This window comes from Macrotis lagotis, chromosome 5 (assembly GCF_037893015.1).
Source record: "Macrotis lagotis isolate mMagLag1 chromosome 5, bilby.v1.9.chrom.fasta, whole genome shotgun sequence".
Lineage (NCBI taxonomy): Eukaryota > Metazoa > Chordata > Mammalia > Peramelemorphia > Peramelidae > Macrotis > Macrotis lagotis.
In genome coordinates, this window is record NC_133662.1 from 218,188,234 (window position 1) to 218,207,768 (window position 19,535).

General features: G+C 35.6%; 1 protein-coding gene and 1 long non-coding RNA gene across 4 annotated transcripts in view; one reads left to right on the plus strand and one right to left on the minus strand.

Moving 5' to 3' along the window:
* Positions 1-18,365, plus strand: part of LOC141488424 (uncharacterized) — a 39,412-nt gene extending 21,047 nt beyond the window's left edge. The window contains exon 3 of the long non-coding RNA XR_012468673.1: positions 1,819-18,365. This is a non-coding gene — a long non-coding RNA (uncharacterized LOC141488424). The remainder of the gene's footprint in view (positions 1-1,818) is intronic.
* Positions 1-19,535, minus strand: part of PTPN22 (protein tyrosine phosphatase non-receptor type 22) — an 88,953-nt gene that overhangs the window by 18,193 nt on the left and 51,225 nt on the right. For all 3 annotated transcript variants that reach the window (XM_074188474.1, XM_074188475.1, XM_074188473.1), the window contains exons 11-17: positions 17,415-17,507; positions 10,303-10,379; positions 9,397-10,208; positions 5,869-5,949; positions 5,355-5,485; positions 4,297-4,324; positions 1,904-1,987 (exon numbers count right to left, since the gene is read on the minus strand). In XM_074188474.1, coding sequence (XP_074044575.1) covers positions 1,904-1,987; positions 4,297-4,324; positions 5,355-5,485; positions 5,869-5,949; positions 9,397-10,208; positions 10,303-10,379; positions 17,415-17,507 — 1,306 coding nt within the window. The remainder of the gene's footprint in view (positions 1-1,903; positions 1,988-4,296; positions 4,325-5,354; positions 5,486-5,868; positions 5,950-9,396; positions 10,209-10,302; positions 10,380-17,414; positions 17,508-19,535) is intronic.

Here is a 19,535-nt window from a genome sequence, read left to right on the forward strand (position 1 = left end):
TCATTGTTGCCTAATAATGTATACTTTGGCATATAGAAAGACAGAGGGAATGAACAGAATAAAAGTCAGTTGATGAGCTGTGGTGGGAGCTCTATCCTAATCCCCACTCTTGCCCAGTGTGTGTGTGGGAGGCCTGCCTTTGTTTATTGAAGCTCTTTTCAAGATTTGATTGGCCAAGATTATTATTTCCTGGCCACCTAGGGACACAAGGGCCTCAAGAACCCCAGGTGCTTTCTGATGCTTTGACTGGTGGACCAAGAAGGGCAGCTTGGACATGGTACTTGTAGAGCTGAAGCAATGAGAAGTCTGATGACTTCTTCCTGCGTGGCCAAGTCAACCTCATAGGGTCACCAAATAGTGACAGCTTACATTTGCCAGGCACTGTGTGAGGCTCTGGTGACAAAAGAAGAAATAATGAAATAATCCCTGATTTCAAAGAGTTTATATTCCAATATATTTAAACTATCTTGAGTTAGGCCTAACCCAAACATTTGCCGCCTAAATCTGGCACTAAAAGAGGTCCATTGCTGCTCTATGACTTCACTCTGAAGAACTTGGATTGGAAGAAGGGGGTTGCAATTCAGGAAACATTAAAGACCTACTATGTGCTAGGAAATACAAAGACAAAAATGAAATAGCATTGCCTTTAGAGAGTTTGCACTGGAGTGATGATGTTTGCATTCATTATCCAAAACTTTAGGAAGGGAATGGAATTCTGCTAGTAAACTTGGTATACAAAGAAGATACAAAGTAGTTGACTAACTGAAAGCTGTTCTATCCCCGAGTAGTTGAAAAATTGGGCTATTTACCAATCTAGAAAATAACCCAGGCCCTTACAAAGATAATATATTGCACCACTTGTTGCCCAGTGAGAAATTAGATTCTCTATCAAGTAAGATAAGATCAGTGAAGAGTAATAATAATAATAATAGCATGGTTGCATCAAGTATGATCTGCAACAAGTGTAGATTCTTCACTGGGGAAGAATATAGAGAAACTGCTGGCCAGAATGATGTGCAAAGAGGGAGGTTTGTTGATGGCAGTTTGTAGAATAGCAGCAGAGACTAACAGACCTTCTGTCTTATTACTGAGTTCATATGCATGCCATCAGAGATGACTTTCACCCAGGTTCAGTGGTATTTTTTTGATGAGGCTCTGCCATGGGTTTGGGGGCCACAGCTTGACAATTGAGGATTCAACCAAGGGTACCAGGCATTTCTCAACCCAAGACTGATAGTTTATTAGTGCCTTGGTGGCACCAGTAATAATAATAAAAAAGTAGTCTGGATGATTCTACTGGCTACGTGTGGGTCTATCACTCTTGTCTATATACTCATTGAACCTCATATATATTACTACTTACTATATACCTCAATGTATGGTAGCAGAGAGCAGCTCAGGAACAGCAAAGATGCCATGCAGTAGAGAGTAACATGGTGACATCTCCAGCAGATTAAAATCAGCCCTTATGTTTCCCAGATACTTTAAGGAATTAAGAGTATCGTAGATTGTATTTAAGCTAGTAGAAAACTCGTTTTTCAATGTAAATAAATTGATATTCTGGTTTATAAATTACCCTCTGGTGTCTTTAATGTAAATTAGTTTCTAAGCCTACCATTAGAACTAGTCGTTCCATGAGAAATTTCTCCAAAAGCAACATGAGAACTCAGGTCTGGGCATCAAGCCAGCATCACTTTTGACCTACATGTTCAATTACTTGCCCTGTTTTTTTTTTCATTGTCATTTTCATATATGTGCAGTTTTGTACTTTTTAAAATATCCTACATAATTCTTTCTTTGCTTTCTATTTCTATCCAGCTTTTCAAACTTAAAACAATTATCTTTGACCTTTTTATATTGCCATTTAAAAGACCTTTAATGAGGAGGAAACTTTGCAACTCACAGTCTTCGTCAGCAAGAAGGAAGGATTCGGGGGTTCTTTCTGGAAGTGGAGGAGGAGGGGATGACGATCGAACCTGATGTACCTCTGAGAGGAAGAACAGAAAAACAAAAAAGTTCTTCAATTAAAAATTATGCCTTAATTAAAATCTTTTGAATTCTGGATGAACATTGTTTATTGTAGCCAGATCAACTTATTTAATATCAATTTGCAGCTATCTAAATAAGATGATTCTAATAGTTATTCCTATGATATTAAAGCCTCAAGTATTCTCTACCTACATCCATGTAGTCCACAAATCTACATTGTAGGTTCTTTAAAGTATTATTTTTATCATTTAACAATTATTAAGACATTTACTCTTTACCTGGAGTACCCTGAGTACTTATGGATATAGTTAAGTTTGATTCTTAGGTTGTAAGCTCCAAGAGAAAAGGAGACTGGGCTTTTCTGAGGTTTTGACCATGGTGGCAAGTACAACAAAAATGAAGGTAAGAGATTCTATTGGGTGATTGAACATAGGTAAATGCCAATGCAATGGCTCCGCCTTTGTCCAAGTATGGAGGTCCTTTTTAGTGTAAAAAACTTGATTCCCATATGACAATAATTATTACTCTGAGTAATATACCAGAAAGCTAAAAGTCACTGATGCTCTTAAAAATGAATTTGCATTTTATTCATCACAACTTGATGTATCAAAGCAGCTGCTTGTAATAGCAGACTAGATTAGGGTCATGGCAGTCCTGGGTTCATGGCCTGACTTCCACACTAGCTGTGCAAGTCTGAGTTTATATACATACAGATGTATATGTGTATGTGTGTATATAGGTGTGTATATGTGTGTGTGTATATGTGTGTATGTGTATATATATATATATAAATATATATATATATAAAATGTAGATAATGTTTTGCAGGGCTACTAGGACATGCGAATGAGAGAGAGTAAAGCATCATATAAAGACATAGTATTATATACTTAGAAAAATTGTTACCATGCCAGATATTTACAAAAGGTTGTTCACATATATTCAACTTGAATCATGCTATTTGGAGCCCAGTCAAGATAAAAACTATTGCTTAGTGGACAAATTGCCATTACTCTGAGATCTCATTAATGCTAGACTTTCACCCACATTTATTAAATTGACTTTGTAGTAATTTAGCCTTTATATCTGAAACATACTTTTTAAAAGCTTTCTTGCCTATAGCTTATAATATAGTAAGGCAAAGCATAATGGAACTATTCAAACAGAAAATGTGTTATTTTTCTGTTTGCCAGTAGAAGATACTTTGTGGAACTCAAAACAGTCAATAATTAACTGTACTACTGCCAGGCTAATTTTCCCTAAAAAAAAGTTCATCAAGAATTTCATCTGATTGAGAATCTACACTGACGATCTTCTGCATCCTATAATAAATCCAAACTCCTCTGTCTGTCTTTCAAAAACTCCCAGTAATTAAGCCAGTTAATTCTCTGTTAACAGTACAAAATTTGGTCATGTCAGTCACCATACCCTTGTTAATTCTTTTCCCTCACCTGGGATGGCCTTCCTTTACACTGCCAATCCAAATAGTTTATCTTCCAAGACCTACCTCAAAGTCTACTGATTCTATGCAGTCCATAATAGTAATTTCTGTTTCCTGAATTCTTACTAACAATCAGCACAAAAAAAAATTGACATTTAGATATGTCATGTATTTAGTCATTTGTATAAATAAAAACTTCAAGGAAGAAGTTGACTTTCCTTCCATATTCTTAGCTACCACAGTAATCTGCTTATTTGATAAAATTTGAAAATCTGAAAGAATTAAACTCAGCTGCTTCCTCTTCCTACTCTTATCAATATATATCTGTGGTCATGACATAAAATATCATCAGGAAGGCACCAAAAAAGAACTTGACAACTGGGGACAAAACAAAGATCTATCTTGTGACAAGGACTCTGAGGTCCAGAGCCTCTATTAAAAAAACGAAAACCAAACCATGAAAATGTTTAAATTTGAATCACTGAAGGCAGTAATCATATTGATTAGAATACAAAATCACTGAATTGTGAAAAAAATATATCAAAACCAAACTCAGGAGGACCTGAGTTTAAATCCAGCCTCAGACAATAATTATCTACTTATGTGACCTCGTGCAAGTCACTTAGCCCCATTGCCTTGCAAAAACCAAAAATAAAATAAAATTTAGATTTCACAGACTACCAGAAGTGTCCATAGTACAAAAAAGAGTCTAAGGAAATCTTGATCTCAGATTATATTAAGCTATTAGAGAAACAGTGCAGTTTTTGGAGGTAAGTTACTTTTGAACCTTTTTTTATAGTATCTAAAGATGTCTACATTGTCATTTCAAAAATTGTTTTAAAAAGCAAAACCATGGACAATTTTACCTGATGTGGAATTTCTCAGCTTCACACTCTAAAAGTAAACAAAAAAAAAAAACATCTGTTGAAGAGGCAGTAAGTGGTATAATGAAAATATTTCCCTCCTCCCTTTGGAGAATACTGTAGAATTGGCTCCCTATTTCTCCTGATTCATCATCACATGAGCTATAAAACCATTATCTTCCATTCTTATAGTCATTTTATAACCTGTGACACTTAGTCCTGAACTGATCCAACCAGAGGAATTTCCTTCCTATTTAAAAATTTCCCCTTTAGTTTTAGAATTTTCCTGAACTTCCTTTCTGACAAACTAGAAACACGTTGTTAAAAATGGAGCCCTAACTTGATTTCTGAGCTATTTTAAAATAAATTTCTATTTTAAAGTGTATATTAGCACTACATATCCAATTTTATGGTGCTTTTAATATGAACGGTAACAAATGTCTGCCTATCATGTTTTATACAAAGTATGCAATAGGAAATTTTAAAACAATTTTCCATCCTTCATAAATTTTTGTACACTACTTCATAAAATTAGGTAGAAATAAAAAATAGTTATATATAATATTTCTCCTTGAAGCTCAGAGCATTATTGTTATAGGAAACTGAATTTAATTTGCAGAAAAGCTAGAAAGTTCCTTTTTCGCAATGTATCACTCCGCAGTTAACTTATATTGCCTACCAGAAGATTGATATAAGGAATTACAAACATGTGTTTGTAATCAATTGTTCAAGTTCATCACAAATGTCACCACTTTCCCTGATCCACCCAACAAGATAAGATCTCTTTCCTTTAAATTTTGACCATATCTCATGGAATTTATCATGTCTTACACTGAGGTTATTTTTTTCTAATCTCTGCTAGGTCACAAACTTGGAGCCAGGTACTATATCTAAATTAGTCTTTGTTAACCTTGCACCTTCAGTCATTTTGAAGATTCTAGGTACCTAATAAATATTGATTGACTGAATTAACAGTGAATAATCACTTAAAAATGCATAAACAAAGAATTATAATCGAGTAAACCCAGATGAGATGAGTCAGAAGAGATGGATTTATTTACCTTACTTGGTCTCAGTCGAATTGAGTCATCAGATTTCTCTAATTCAGAAACACCACTCCATTCCAAGGATGTTCCAATTTTTAGCTTCACAGGTAAAGACTGAGGTTTGGAAATCATCTCTGAAAAGTTTCCTGGAACCCATTAAATATGACTCAATTCCTAGGAACATTTATTCCTTTGAAAATTAAATTTGACTCAAGCCCAGCATACTGAACATATGAAATTATAGATCTTTAGAGTTGGAAAGGAATTGGGTTTGATTTGGTCTAACTATGCCCTCATTTTACTTGAGTCGTATATGGTAATCAGAGCCATAACTCTCGGAAGAATTGGGATTTGTCCCCAGGGGAAACATTTCCTCTTCTGTCCCTGTTTCTTGGTCTGTTGATGTAAAAGGAGAAGGGGAACACCATCAGCCCTGGAAAAACTTCAGGCCATTGTTATGGCACTTTCTCCCTTGAGCTTTTGGGACAACCAACTCTCTCTGTCACTTTGTGTAAGCCACTCTACTCACCAGATTCCTCAGCCACAATAAAGGATTCAGGGGTTCGTTGAGGCAAAGGAGGAGGGATTTCATCATCTAACCCTGGAGAGTCTGATAATCAAAAATGCCAAACACATGGACTCAATAGAATTGAACAAAGAAAATTGTAAAAATGCGAATTCTTGATCACATAACTATTTTTCAACCAGAGACATTTTGTACCACCACCTAGGGTGGGGGAGTGCAGGGATTGAAAAAAAAGATATTCACTGATCTTGATTTCATTATACCTCGCAGGTAGCTCAGTTCACAGAAATTCAGAATTAGGACCTCAACAGCTGTCCAGCCTAAACCATACCAACTCAGAAAGGCAATGTGATATAGTAAAATGAGCACTGAGTTTAGGGGCAGGAAGACTGGGAGTCTAATGACACTTGTTTGTCCTTGTGAGCAAATTATCTAACCTCTCTGAATCTCGGGTTTTTTTTTTTAATCTGTAAAATAGGGATAATAAATGCAGTGCTTGCCTCCTTAGGCTCAGATGAGATACTGTATACAAAAGTGTTCTGCAAACCGTATAGTGTTATTTGAATGTTTGCTGTTTTTGTTTTAAAATCTAATGCTTCTGTAAAACTCGGACATACTTCATGATTGTCTCAAGTACAAGAGAAATAAATAAAATATATTAATACGAGGAAATTTTAAGTTGTTTTCTGTGTATCATTTTTCCTTGAGTATCTTATGTAAATAAAATAAAATGCCTTGCTATGTAACAAGTTAAGACCCGAATATAGTGTCTCTGATATATATATATATTTTTTTTAGTTTTTGCAAGGCAAAGGGGTTAAGTGGCTTGCCCAAGGCCACACAGCTAGGTGATTATTTAAGTGTCTGAGGTCGAATTTGAACTCAGGTACTCCTGACTCCAGGGCCTGGGCTCTATCCACTGCGCCACCTAGCCATCCCGATATATCTTTGGGGTATTGGGGGGGGGGGGGGTTGCAAGGCAAATGGGGTTAAGTGGCTTGCCCAAGGCCCGATATATCTCTTGATGATAATGCAATAAACTAGATGACACTAGATAACAGTACTATGGGGTTCTGAGGTGTGCATTTTCCTGAAATTTGGGGGCAGGGAGATATTAAAAGTGAATAACCACCAGGTGGCGTATTAGTAGATAGCCCAACCTCTGAAAATGGAGACTTGTTATTTATAAATACCTGCAACATTGTAGCTAGTGAGGCATTTAAATTACTATAAAACGCGGGAAGTCTGGGATTTTGTATTCCTAGCCCAGTCTCTAGTAATTTATCAGCCAGATAGGAGGTAATCAGTAAGAATGGATTCATTGATTGCTTTAGATTGATTGAATTGAGTTTTTTCCTAAAATATATATATGAATAAAATACACATGTTTTATATTTATACATAAGGATAACACATATGCCTTAAATACACATATATGCATATATTCAGATATATGCATATATATATGAAATCTCTTTGCAACAAAATATTCTGCAAACAAAATTATTTCCATGCTTTGAAATATATACTTTGTTGAGCTAGATACAATAAATTCTACCCTGCAAATATCCTGAATAGTAAGGAGTATATATAATATATAATAACTATATAAACTACATTTATATAAATACTCTTATTTTCAACTCAGCTTCCTTTCTGCCTCCCCTCACTCTTCATCACCTCTTTAGCTTCCAAGATCTGTGATTGTACAAGTACAAGAACTCCCTTTACTAATACAGATTCCCAACTCTATGTCTTAGTAAATAAGCTTCAGGTAATTTGAGTGTGCACTCTATCCAGAAGGCCTCACTTGATGACCTACCTTCTGATAATGGCCTTCTCTGAACTCTTCAAATGACAACCACAGAATCTGCTACCTGACCTATATTTTGAGAGTTTCTGCTTTACTGGCATAATCTTTGAAAAACCAGGGACTTCTTCTTGCCATAATAAGGCATTAGAGAAAGGCTTGCACTTATCACTTCAAAGTTTCCAAATATTCCAAGCAGAAAAAGGAATCCACATTGCTGAACACATGAGAAAAAAACTAACACTTCTAAATAACCCCAATAGAAAGTCACCCAAATTTCTATAGCTAACACCAAAAAACTACATAATTTGGAGTTGCCGAGTTCACATATCCTTTTTGCCAGAGTAATAGCAAAATGGGTAGAAATAGAAGTTAATAAGCATGCTACAGAGAAGCTGGACACTGGTTCTCTTTCATTCCACAATACAACTAAATTCCCCTACAATAAAAAAATGTGGGGTAACCAACAGAAATAAGTTTTGACATACATATGTATATGTGTGTATGTTTATATGTGTATACATAAATATATAGATGTATAGATGGCATCATGGATAGAGCACTGAGACTGGAGTCAGGAAGACCTGAATTCAAATCCTGCCTCAGATACTTACTAGCTGTGTGACCCTGGAAGTCCTTAACTTCTGTTTTCCTCAGTTTCTTCATCTATGAAATTGGGATCATAATAAACCTACCTAACAGGGTTACTGTGAGCATTAAGTAAGATAATACTTTATAGAGGGCAGCTAGGTGGTGCAGTGGATAGAGTCCTGGGAAAATCTGAGTTCAAATCCATTCTCAAACAATAATTACCTAGCTGTGTGACCTTGAGCAAGTCACTTCACCCAAATACCTTGCAAAAACAAAAAAAAGGTAATATTTATAAAAATTGGTTTGCACTCACTCTATAAATGTTAGCTGTTATTTTAATGTGATTGCTTTGGCATAGCCAGTGTAATTAATAATGTGAAGAAACTTTAGCTCTAGAACGTTAAAGTTAAGAACATTCAGGTTCTAGAAATTAAGTGGCTTGCTCCAGGGTCTCCCAGCTACTTCTGAGACAGTATTCAAATTCAGGTCTTCCTGACTCTAAATCTGATGATGGCTGCCTTGTTTTTTAAATAGAAAAACCACATCTAGGACATAGCTCTTCTTAGCAGTTAAGTGATCTATCATGAGAAACTTGTTAAGAAAAATGCCATCGGGGTGGCTAGGTGGCGCAGTGGATAAAGCACCAGCCCTGGAGTCAGGAATACCTGGGTTCAAATCCGGCCTCAGACACTTAATGATTACCTAGCTGTGTGGCCTTGGGCAAGCCACTTAACCCCTTTTGCCTTACAAAAACCTAAAAAAAAAATGCCATCCACATCCTAAGAAAAAAACCTATGGAGTCTGATTGCAGAGCAAAGCAGACTGTGTTCACTTTTTTTATTTTTCTTTCTCCTGGTTTCCCTTCTTAGTTCTAATTCTTCTTTCACAGCATGACTAGCACAGAAATATGTTAAACATGATTGTACATGTACAACCTATATCAGACTGCTGAGTGCCATGGGGAGAGGAGGGGGGAAGAAGGGTGGTAGAAAAATGTGGAACTCAAAAGCTTTGCAAAGGATGAATGTTGAAAACTCTTTGCATGTAATTAAGAAAAACAAAAAGAAAAGCACACCTACTGAAAATCTAATTTATTTTAGGATTACATATATCCTTTATTAGTGACTTACCTACTGATGTCCTAATGAGAGGTGGGTGGAAATGATTGGATGGAAGACTGGATGCTAAAGTATCAAATGGACTACCAGCAGAAATTGGAGTTGTAGTAGCTGTGGATGATGAAAAGACAGTTCCAACTAGCTTTTCTGAGAAATTTACAGACATTGGAAGATCAGCATTCCTTGGAGGTGATTGTGAAAAATAAGGATCTTCTGCTAGGGTAGCATAAGGATGGGCCCTGTATGCACTGGAAACATGGACCTTGGGATGGGAAGCATCCTGCATTTGAGTCTTTGGGCCACTTAGTAAATGATTCAATTCTATGGAAGAAATACTTTTTGACTTTTGAGCCTGCAGGTCAATAGAATAGGAATGACCTTGCCTGGGATCCAAACAAGGAAATGCAGCATTGATTTCACACTCCTTCAGTTGTCTCTGTGGTGGCAACTCAAAGGGAATGGATTTAGTTCGTATTAATGATGCCTTTGTATTGGGCTGTCCTCCCTTTACATTTGAAGGTCCTGAAGTGGGACATTCCCTAGGCAAAATGGGGTTCAAATCCATACTTCCATGTTTTTGAAGTGTTTCTCCAACCAGTGGATATAACTTTGTCTCCCATTTCATAAACTTTTCAGCATTTTTCTCACAACTACAATTTAACTCCAAAACTTCAACAGAAATGTCCTGCTCAATTGATTGTAAACTTAGCCCTTGGTTTCCATGTAGTTGAGAGGCACCACAATCTAATGATGCTTGTGCTGTTTCTTCTTGAGTCACATGTTTGTTCTGCTGGCATTTAATGATCGGATCTTCTTCAGGAGGACTGTAAAAAACAACAGTAACAAGTAAGACCACAAAGCATCCTCAAGACTGGCAAGCATATATCCCTCATTATATGGAGTATTTACAAAACTCACCAATCTGATGGGATACAAGAATATGAATCTCCTTCTAGAGCTGGATGTGGCTTAACTGCTGTGTGATTTTCTTGAATCTTTGGGGAAAAAAAGGAAGAAGACAGTGGGTGAAGAAATGTCTTGGACATTTAAGAAGACATATTGGGGAGGACTATGAAAGAGAATCTTGTACAGTGACGGAACTGTTCATAAATCTACTTTTTCCGGTATTTTCAGAAGGCAGGCAGCAATTATTTAGGAAAGCTAAAGATTTTCAAATGACTTATGAAAAGTACAAGTTTTTGAGGTTTAGGGATTTATTTAGTTCAGACCTGTGAAGATCAATGTGTGTGTGTGTGTGTGTGTCTGCGTACAAGCACTAGTATACACTCCCTTCTTAATCTGACTCAGTCTACAAATCCCTTGCCTCCTTTAAGATGTAGTTTAAGCAGCTTCTTCTGCAGTCTTTTCTGATCCTTCTGCTCCCCCAAACTATATTGTATATAGCTTCTTTGTGTGTGTATGCATATATAAATATGTATACATGCTTTTATATATATGTGTATATATATGTATGTATATGTATGTATATGTATGTATATGTATATATGTATATGTTTATGGATCCTGGTGATCTTTTTCATTAGAATGCCAGTTCTTTCCAGATAGGGATTGTTTCCTTCTTTGTATTCATTTGTCTTGTGCCTATCCCAGGGTAAATGCTTAAAAAATACTTATTGGTTGACTGACTAAGAAGGATTTAGTAAACACTTAGAGTATGTGCCAGGTATTTTGTTGATTACTAGGAATACAAACACAAAAACAAATACATGAATAAACAAACAAACAAGAGTGTTTGTCATAGATTGCAATCTATATTGATAGAGGGATTTCCCACCCTGGGCTTTCCCCAAACCAATAAAATCACAGGTCCTGACCAAAAAAATTTTTTTAAAGGTTTGTATCTATTAGTAAAACAGAGTAGGGGCAGCTAGGTGGCATAGTGGATAGAGCACTGGCCCTGGAGTCAGGAGTACCTGAGTTCAAATCCGGCCTCAGACACTTAATAATTACCTAGCTGTGTGGCCCTGGGCAAGCCACTTAACCCCATTTGCCTTGCAAAAAGCTAAAAAAAAAATAGTAGCAAGCTTGATATCTTCCTTATCTTCTACCTTTTATCTAGGAGTCCCTCCAAGCTCCTCTCTCAGCCTTCTTCCCTTCCCTGTCCACCTCTCCTTGGTGAGCTCATCAGTTCTTCTCACTTCAACTATGACTCACAAACTTCAAGGGGAGCTCCTTCAGCTACCTTTTGAATATCTCTGCTTCAGCTGACCTCTGGCACTTAAACCTCATTCTGTCCAAAAGTCAACTCACCATTTTCCCTCTAATAGCTTCTCTAATTTCTTATTCATATTAGTGGCAACGACATCATTCTTGGCACCCAAACTCATAACCTTAAAATTATCTTTGTCTTTTCTCTGTTATTCACCAAACACAAATGTCTGTTCTTAGCTCCTGATACCATTCACAATCATCCCTTCCTTCTGCTGCCACAGCTACTGCCCTAGTTCAGACCATCATCGATTTTTGTCTAGACTATTGTAATAGTCTCCCAAACAATCTTCTCGTTTCCACTCTATCTTCTCTCTATTCTAGCATCATATAATTGCCTGAATAATGTTCCTCTCCTACCATGTCATTATTTTCTCAAAAAACTAGCATTCAAGGATTTCCAGTCTTCTCCCAATGTGCCTAATTTTTCCTCAGATAATTTTTCTTCATGTAGTTAATATTTCATACAAATTAATTACTTTACAAATTCTTATTCTGCCCTCTCCCATACATTGTTCATACATTCTCCCATACTTAGAATGAACTCTTATCTTTATCCCCATACCTTCATTAAAGGTTCAAAACAAATCTTCTTCATAAAGCCTTCTCTAATCCCTTATACCTTTTACCTCCTTGAAGATCATTTGTCATAGTACTTTGAACTTCTCATATACATATATCTTACTCCCTCTTATGTTATTTGTGTTATCTACGTTTCCTCCAGTTAGATTATAAGAAACTTAAAAGCAGGGTCTGCAACACATTTTTCTATCTCCAGAATTTGCCATATACTTATAGGTATTTAATAAATTTATATTGAATTATTAGGCTGAAATATAATGTGGGGTTTGATTACATAGTTTGGCGATGACTAAGATCCACTTCATGTCTCTAAACCAAATTGACTGCATCAAATAAAACTCAGATAGATAGATAGATCATAGATACTATACATGTAGATTAAAAGCAGATGCTAGTATTGTTTCTCAATAACATTTAAATATTTGATTATTTGATGCTTCTGATCAGTCAACAACTATTTTATAAGGGCCAACTCTGTGCCAAAAACTGGATATACAAGTACAAGAAACAATCTATTTCAAAAGATCTGATGTGGGCGTACAAGTACATATAAATGTGTGTGTGTGTGTGTGTGTGTGTGTGCGCATACATAGCATCAATATTAGGTGAGTTTATGAAAAAGTAGCTAATTATAAGGTTGGGAGAAGGATACAATGTGGTGCCATTTACTTTTTGTACTTTTATTCTAATTACCTCACTTTCCTCTTTGCATCTTTGTTCATAATGCTCCCTCTCTCCACTACTTGTCTTTCAGGCAGCCTTTTATTTATGCCTACTACAAAATACACAGATTTCTGCCTTTTATAGTATTTTACACTGTACCACACTATGCCAGCTTGAATTATTTGCTAGACATATCACACATGTTGCTCTTGTCTTTCCAGTTACACTGTAAGTCTCCTGAGAGCAGACTATAGCTTAAATTTCTCTTGTACTCTTTGGATTATAAATAAACATGAATTTTTAAATTATTATTATTGTTTTTAATGATAAAACTAATATTTTTTTTCAGGTTTTTGCAAGGCAAATGGGGTTAAGTGGCTTGCCCAAGGCCACACAGCTAGGTAATTATGAAGTGTCTGAGAGGGATTTGAACCCAGGTACTCCTGACTCCAGGGCAGGTGCTTTATCCACTGCGCCACCTAGCCGCCCCAATAAAACTAATCTTAATGAACTTTTTTATTAAAGTAACTTAAAAAGAAAAAGCTATGTAATTATAGATATTCTTAGAATAGAAGCAGTAATCATACCTTTTTAAAAGTTGATAAACTGAGTAAAGAATAGCAATAATAACAATAAATGACAGGATTATATGATCTAGTATTATAGAAAGAACAACGAATCCCAGTAAGCACTTGTTGACTGATGAATCAAGACTTGGGTTTGGATACTGGCTCCACTTCTTACTGTGAGACCTTGGGTCAGTCATAGTAATCAGTCAATCAGTCAACAAATAGTTAAGCATATATAATAGGCCAAGCACTAGGAATTCAAAGGAAAGTAAAAAAATGACACTCTTAAGGAACTCATTCAAATAGGAAAGAAAAAAAATGTAGGTCACTATGTACATGCAAACTAAAAGTAGATTTATTCTGTTGTTATAGAAGAAATGACTAAGACAAACTAGTGAAAGTTATATATGAGAGCAAATTGTCATTGATGATTAAAAATGCAGCAATTGAATTTGTGGGAAAACACATATAACTAAAATGCTTGATGGAGCTATAAATTGTTCTAACCACTTTATAAAACAATTTGGAATTGTATAGGAAAAGACACTAATCAGGTATATACCCCAAGGAAGTCAATGACAGAAAGGAAGGTTGTCCTTTAAATCATAAAGTATTCACAGCATTTGTGGTAACAACAACATTAACAAAAACAAACTGGAAACAAAATGGGAGTCCATTGATTGGGGGATGGCTGAATATGGTAGTAAATGTTTAAAACAAAGTATTACTGTGCTGTTAGAAAAGACATGAAAAATCCAGGGGAAAAATTTAAAAGATGCAAACTGGTAAAGAGAGAAATAAACAGTACCAAGAAAACAATATACATGATACTCAGAATTATATAAATGAAAACAACACTAAAAAATATCAGAATTTACATCAATGCAATGACCAAAAGCTCCAGAGTTAAGTTGATGAAAACACAATTCCCTTCTATGAGTAGAGAAGAGTGGTCTACAAGTGTGGAATAAGTATATGCTGTCGGAGTCAATTTTGTTTATTTTAGTATAAAGTTTGAAGGGTGATAGGTTATTGGAAAATGAAAGCATTGTTTGAAAAATGAATCATTTATACATGTATATTTAAATTTCTGAGAAACAAATTATGACTCAACATAGTTTTCTAATATTGAAAGTTGGGCTAGTTGGGAAAGTTGGGCTAGTAATGCCTGTCTGAAGTATGTGCTCCATCCCTAGAGATATTTGAGTGCAGGCAGAATGAATGTGGTGTTTCCTAGAGATACTGTTGACTACAAAACTTGTGTTCTAGAGATTAGGACAATAGTGCCAGTATAGATACTTGAATAGCTCTTTACAATGAGGTGGTCTTTTGAGAAGTGGCAAAAGTAGAAAACGAGAGATGTGAACTCTGTTATGATACAATTAAATAGATTCAAAACTGGTTGAATGGCCACACTCAAAAAGTAGTAATTGATGGTTCAATGTGGGTGTGATAGGTCTCCAAAGCAGTGTCTCAGGGATCTAGGCTTGAGCCTGTGCAGTTTGCCTTTTTTAGTGATTTGGATAAAGGTAAAGATGGCATGATCACCAAATCTGCCTAGGTGGCAGTGAAGTGGCACAGCAGAGAGAACACACTAGACCTGAAGTCAGATATTTAGTAGTCACGTTACCTAGACAAAAATCACTTCATCTCTGCTTCTTTCAATTTCCTCATATATAAAATGGGAATTTTATTTACCTCTGAGGTAAATGAGAATAAAATGGATAATGTTTTTGAAGCACTTTTCAGACTTTAAAGCTTTATATAAATGCTAGTTTATTGTTATTATTATTATTATTAATACTATTATTATTGTTATTACCATAACATAAAGCTTGGAGGGATAGCTAACACATGACATGACAAAGTCAGAATCCAAAAATACCTTATCTATGAATGTCAGTAGAAATGCAGTCTTACGCTTGCATTAAAAAAAAATAAAATCCATAAGTACAGGCTAGAGGAGAAATGGTTTGCATTTTGAAAAAAATCTGAATGCTGTTTGTGAACTACAACTCAGTAAAAGTTAGCAGAACAATAAGGCAACCAGAAAAAAAAAAGTTAATGAAAATTTGAGTTGCATTGAGAAAGCTATGACTTCCAAGAATGAGGAAGGAATGGTTCCTCTGGAATCTACCCTCACCATGTCATATCTGAAGTAGTCTGTTCCATTCTGGGCACTCCAGTTTAAGGAAGATATTGATGAAAGATGATGAAGGGCCTTGAATACATGTAATATGAAGATTTGTCAAAGGAGCTTTTCTCAAATATAGAAAGGACTCATATATGGAAGAGTCAAGACAAGTCAACAATTGGGCACCCATGAGAAGTGTTAGGGCTACAAAGAAAGCCAAAAGAGGATCTTTGTTCTCAAGGCCCTTCTATTTGGATCAGGAGACAAAGTGCCAATAATTATACCCTAATGAAGAAACATAAAGGATAATCTGGAAATAATATCAGAAAGAGGGCATGAAAATGAAAGAGGGAAAGACTTCTTGCAGAAGGTGGGATTTTAGGTGAGACTTGGAGGAAGACAGGAGGCAGAGGTGAAGAAGGGAGAGTATTTCAATACAAATGCAAGAAATTAGGAGAAGGGTCTTGTGGGAGGAACAACATGAAGACCAAAGTCACTGAATCATAATACCTGGAGAGAAGTGAAGTGAAAGAAGATAAGAAATTGTAGGGGAGAATTCTAGGTTGTGAAAAGTTTGAAAAGGCAAGTAAAGGATTTTATATTTGATCTTGTTAATTGAAAGAGGATCCCTGAAGTTTATTGAGGAGATGAAATGATGGGTCTGTACTTTAGGAAGATCACTGACAACTGAGTGGAAGATAGACTGGGGTGAGGGAATTGAGGCTTTATTTGTTTGGTCCCACAGGACAAAACTAGGTCCAGTGGATGGAAGTTGTAAAAGAGAGATATTTAGGCTTAATTTCAGGAAGAAACAAACTAACTTCCTAACAATTTAAGCTGTCCAAAAGTAAAGTGGGCTACCTTGAGAGGTGGAATTCTTTAACAAAGGCTGGGTGACTACTTATTAGGTATATTATAGGGGAAAATTTTGTTAATATTGGACTTGATAGTTGTTCTAGTCTTTTCCAAACCTCAAAACAAAATATGTGATTCCATAAAAGGATTTTTATATTTCTAATAAAATGAAACCATCTACTTGACAAGGGCATGTTTTAAAACATAATGTTAGCTTAAATACAAAAAAAAATCAATCTGATTTTCTAATGGAAAATAAATTTGTTTAAATTTTGATTCATTAAGGGGGTGATATTCTATTGATCATCTTGTAATATTTAGAAAGAAACATGATAAATCACAACTAAATTTTAATAGAGCTATCTCTCTTGGTCTCAATTTCCTAATCTATAAAATAGGAGGGTTGGACAAGATGACTCCTAAGATTCCTTACAACTTTAGATTATGGTTCGATAATAAGTGTTATAGCTATCAATATGAACAAGCAATAGGTTGTGATCAATTTAGTATCCTGAGATCCTTGGTTTTCTTTATTATCTGATCTTACCTTTGCTTAGGCCCATCAAGATGTTTTTTGTGATTATATACTTCAACTAAAAATTGATTAAAAAAAACTTTGCAAACATCAGACATTTGCAGTGATGATAAGGCAGGGACAGCAGCTACAAAATCATATGCTTCTGTGCTTTGACTAAGTCTGACCTCTCTCTTATACCTGAAGCACAAGATAATTCATTCTTGCTGCAAACCAAGTCATGCTTGTTATAACTTCTGTTTGGCTAAAATTATATGCAACATTTAATATTGAAAATAATTATTTTCTGCATAAAACCTCTCTCCTTGAACAACTTTACTAAATGGCTATAATATTTTTTTACCCCATAGGAAATTCCTAGAACAGTTCCATGAATATCCAATACTCAATAGTATATATTTTGAGATCATTGAATAGAAGATAATGCTGAGTATCAAAGGAAGTAAAAATATCTGAATCTTACCTCTGAACTGGCAGTGTCCTGGCTATCTGTGAGAACTTCTATCTGTCTCTTAAATAGTTCTAGTATGACATTGTAGACCAACTCGTACTGCTCCTAAAGATAAAAAGAACAGCACAAAACAAGCATCAAAAGCCATGCAACTGGAGGGCTGGGTTAGAAGCCAGTGGCTTAGTGGAACCCATGACCCATACTTAGAAATCAAGGTCAAATCCTGCCTGTGACATTTATTAGCTGTGAAATCATGGCCTCATCATTTAATCTCTCCAAGACTTAGTTTTTCTGATCTGCATGATGATGATGATGATGATGATGATAATGTTGGTGCCTCACATAGAAGGTTATTGTGGAGCTCAACGACAGGGTGTATGTAAAATACTCTGCAAACTTAAAAAACTATAAGCATGCCACTTATAATAGAATAAAACTGGCTATAGAGGTGGAAAATAGAAGTTTCAGCAGGCTAAATCCCATTAGAGAAAATTCTGAGTGACTGCTTCATTTTTGTAAATCATAATAACAGTTTGGAAAAACTTAAGTGGTGGAAGCCCCCCAGAAGTCAAAGATGCTTCTTCCTGGGTCTGCTATTTCTGGGATCATAGGTGACTTATTCAACCCCTCTGAGTTTTCTCTTCTACAACAGGAAGGGCTGGATGAAATGATTTCTGAAATCTCTTCCATTTCTAGAACCTAAGATTATTTTTTGCATACATAATACTTTGTAGTTTTCAAAGCACTTTTATGTAATTATGTCATTGGATCCTTACAGCAGACCTATGAGGGCCAACAAGTCAACAAGCATTTATTAAAGACCTACTATCTACCAGGCTGTAAAATTATATCTGATTTATAGACAAGGAAGGAGGTTCTGAAATGCTAATACTTTATCAAAATGACATCTAGCCTATTGGTGTATGCCATGGAAACAATGAGGAGACTGGCAGACTGCCTTCTGTGGGGGGTGGGGAGGGAAGCAAGACGGGGGGAGGAATTGTGGAACTTGAAATGGATAAAGTCTTTCTTTAAAAAAAAAGACATCTAGCCTGATTCTGCATCCTAGACCAAGATTCTTTTCACTACATTACATTACTAAAACATCTCATATGATGCTTTAAAAAAAATGGCCCGCCAACTGGGGTTTCTAAATCCTAGATAAAGGGGATTTAACTTTTATTATCTATTCTAATGCTGGTGGATTCCTGCTTCTGCTATTCCAATTTTTCTTCAAAGAAAGTTCTAGATACTTTCCATTGCATTGGTCTTCCTTTTATTTGAATGATATTATTTAGGGATTTTCCCTTACTCTTCACTTCATATGGCTTTAATCAAATTAGGTACAAACTTTCCATAAGTGAGCTATCAAAATACAGTTCATACTTGTAGCTCTTCATCAGTAGTATCTCAGGTTTTGGCATCTTGTTCATTTTCAACCAAAAATTTCTCTAACTTTTGTTAAGAGGGAGGAAAAACAAACAGGAAGCTTAAACATCAGTTATACTTTTTCCTGGGTGGAAGAAATGAAAAAAACAAGTGTCTTAATTCACTGCTCTTTGATAATGCCATAATATAGAGGTAAATAACAGGTATCTTGTAGTTGATTGGATAAGAAAAACTTGAGAGTAGCTCTCATTTGAGGATTTTTTTTTAGGTTTTTGTAAGGCAAATGGGGTTAAGTGACTTGCCCAAGGCCACACAGCTAGATAATTTTTAAGTGTCTGAGACCAGATTTGAACCCAGGTACTCCTGACTCCAAGCCACCCCAAGGATATTTCTTTTAAAAAGTGCTTTTATCCTACAATCCTAGGTAGTATACATTGAGACCTGACCCTTTAAATATAACAATGGAACTATATCAGTGTCTTCATTTGATGAAAAAACTCTTCTACTTTGCAGGAAGTTGAAAGAAAATGTCCACAATCAACTTGACAAAAGTGGGGAGGGATTCCCCCACACACACAACCTCTTAATGGAAAAATGTCATCCCAATATGGGGCAAATGGATAAATTTATTTTGCAATGATTATTTCTTCTTTGATCTGATTCATTTTAGCAAATTGTTTATAATTTCTAAGTTAGAATATTTTGCTTTGTCACTATCAAAACAGAGAAACAAAACTATTAACT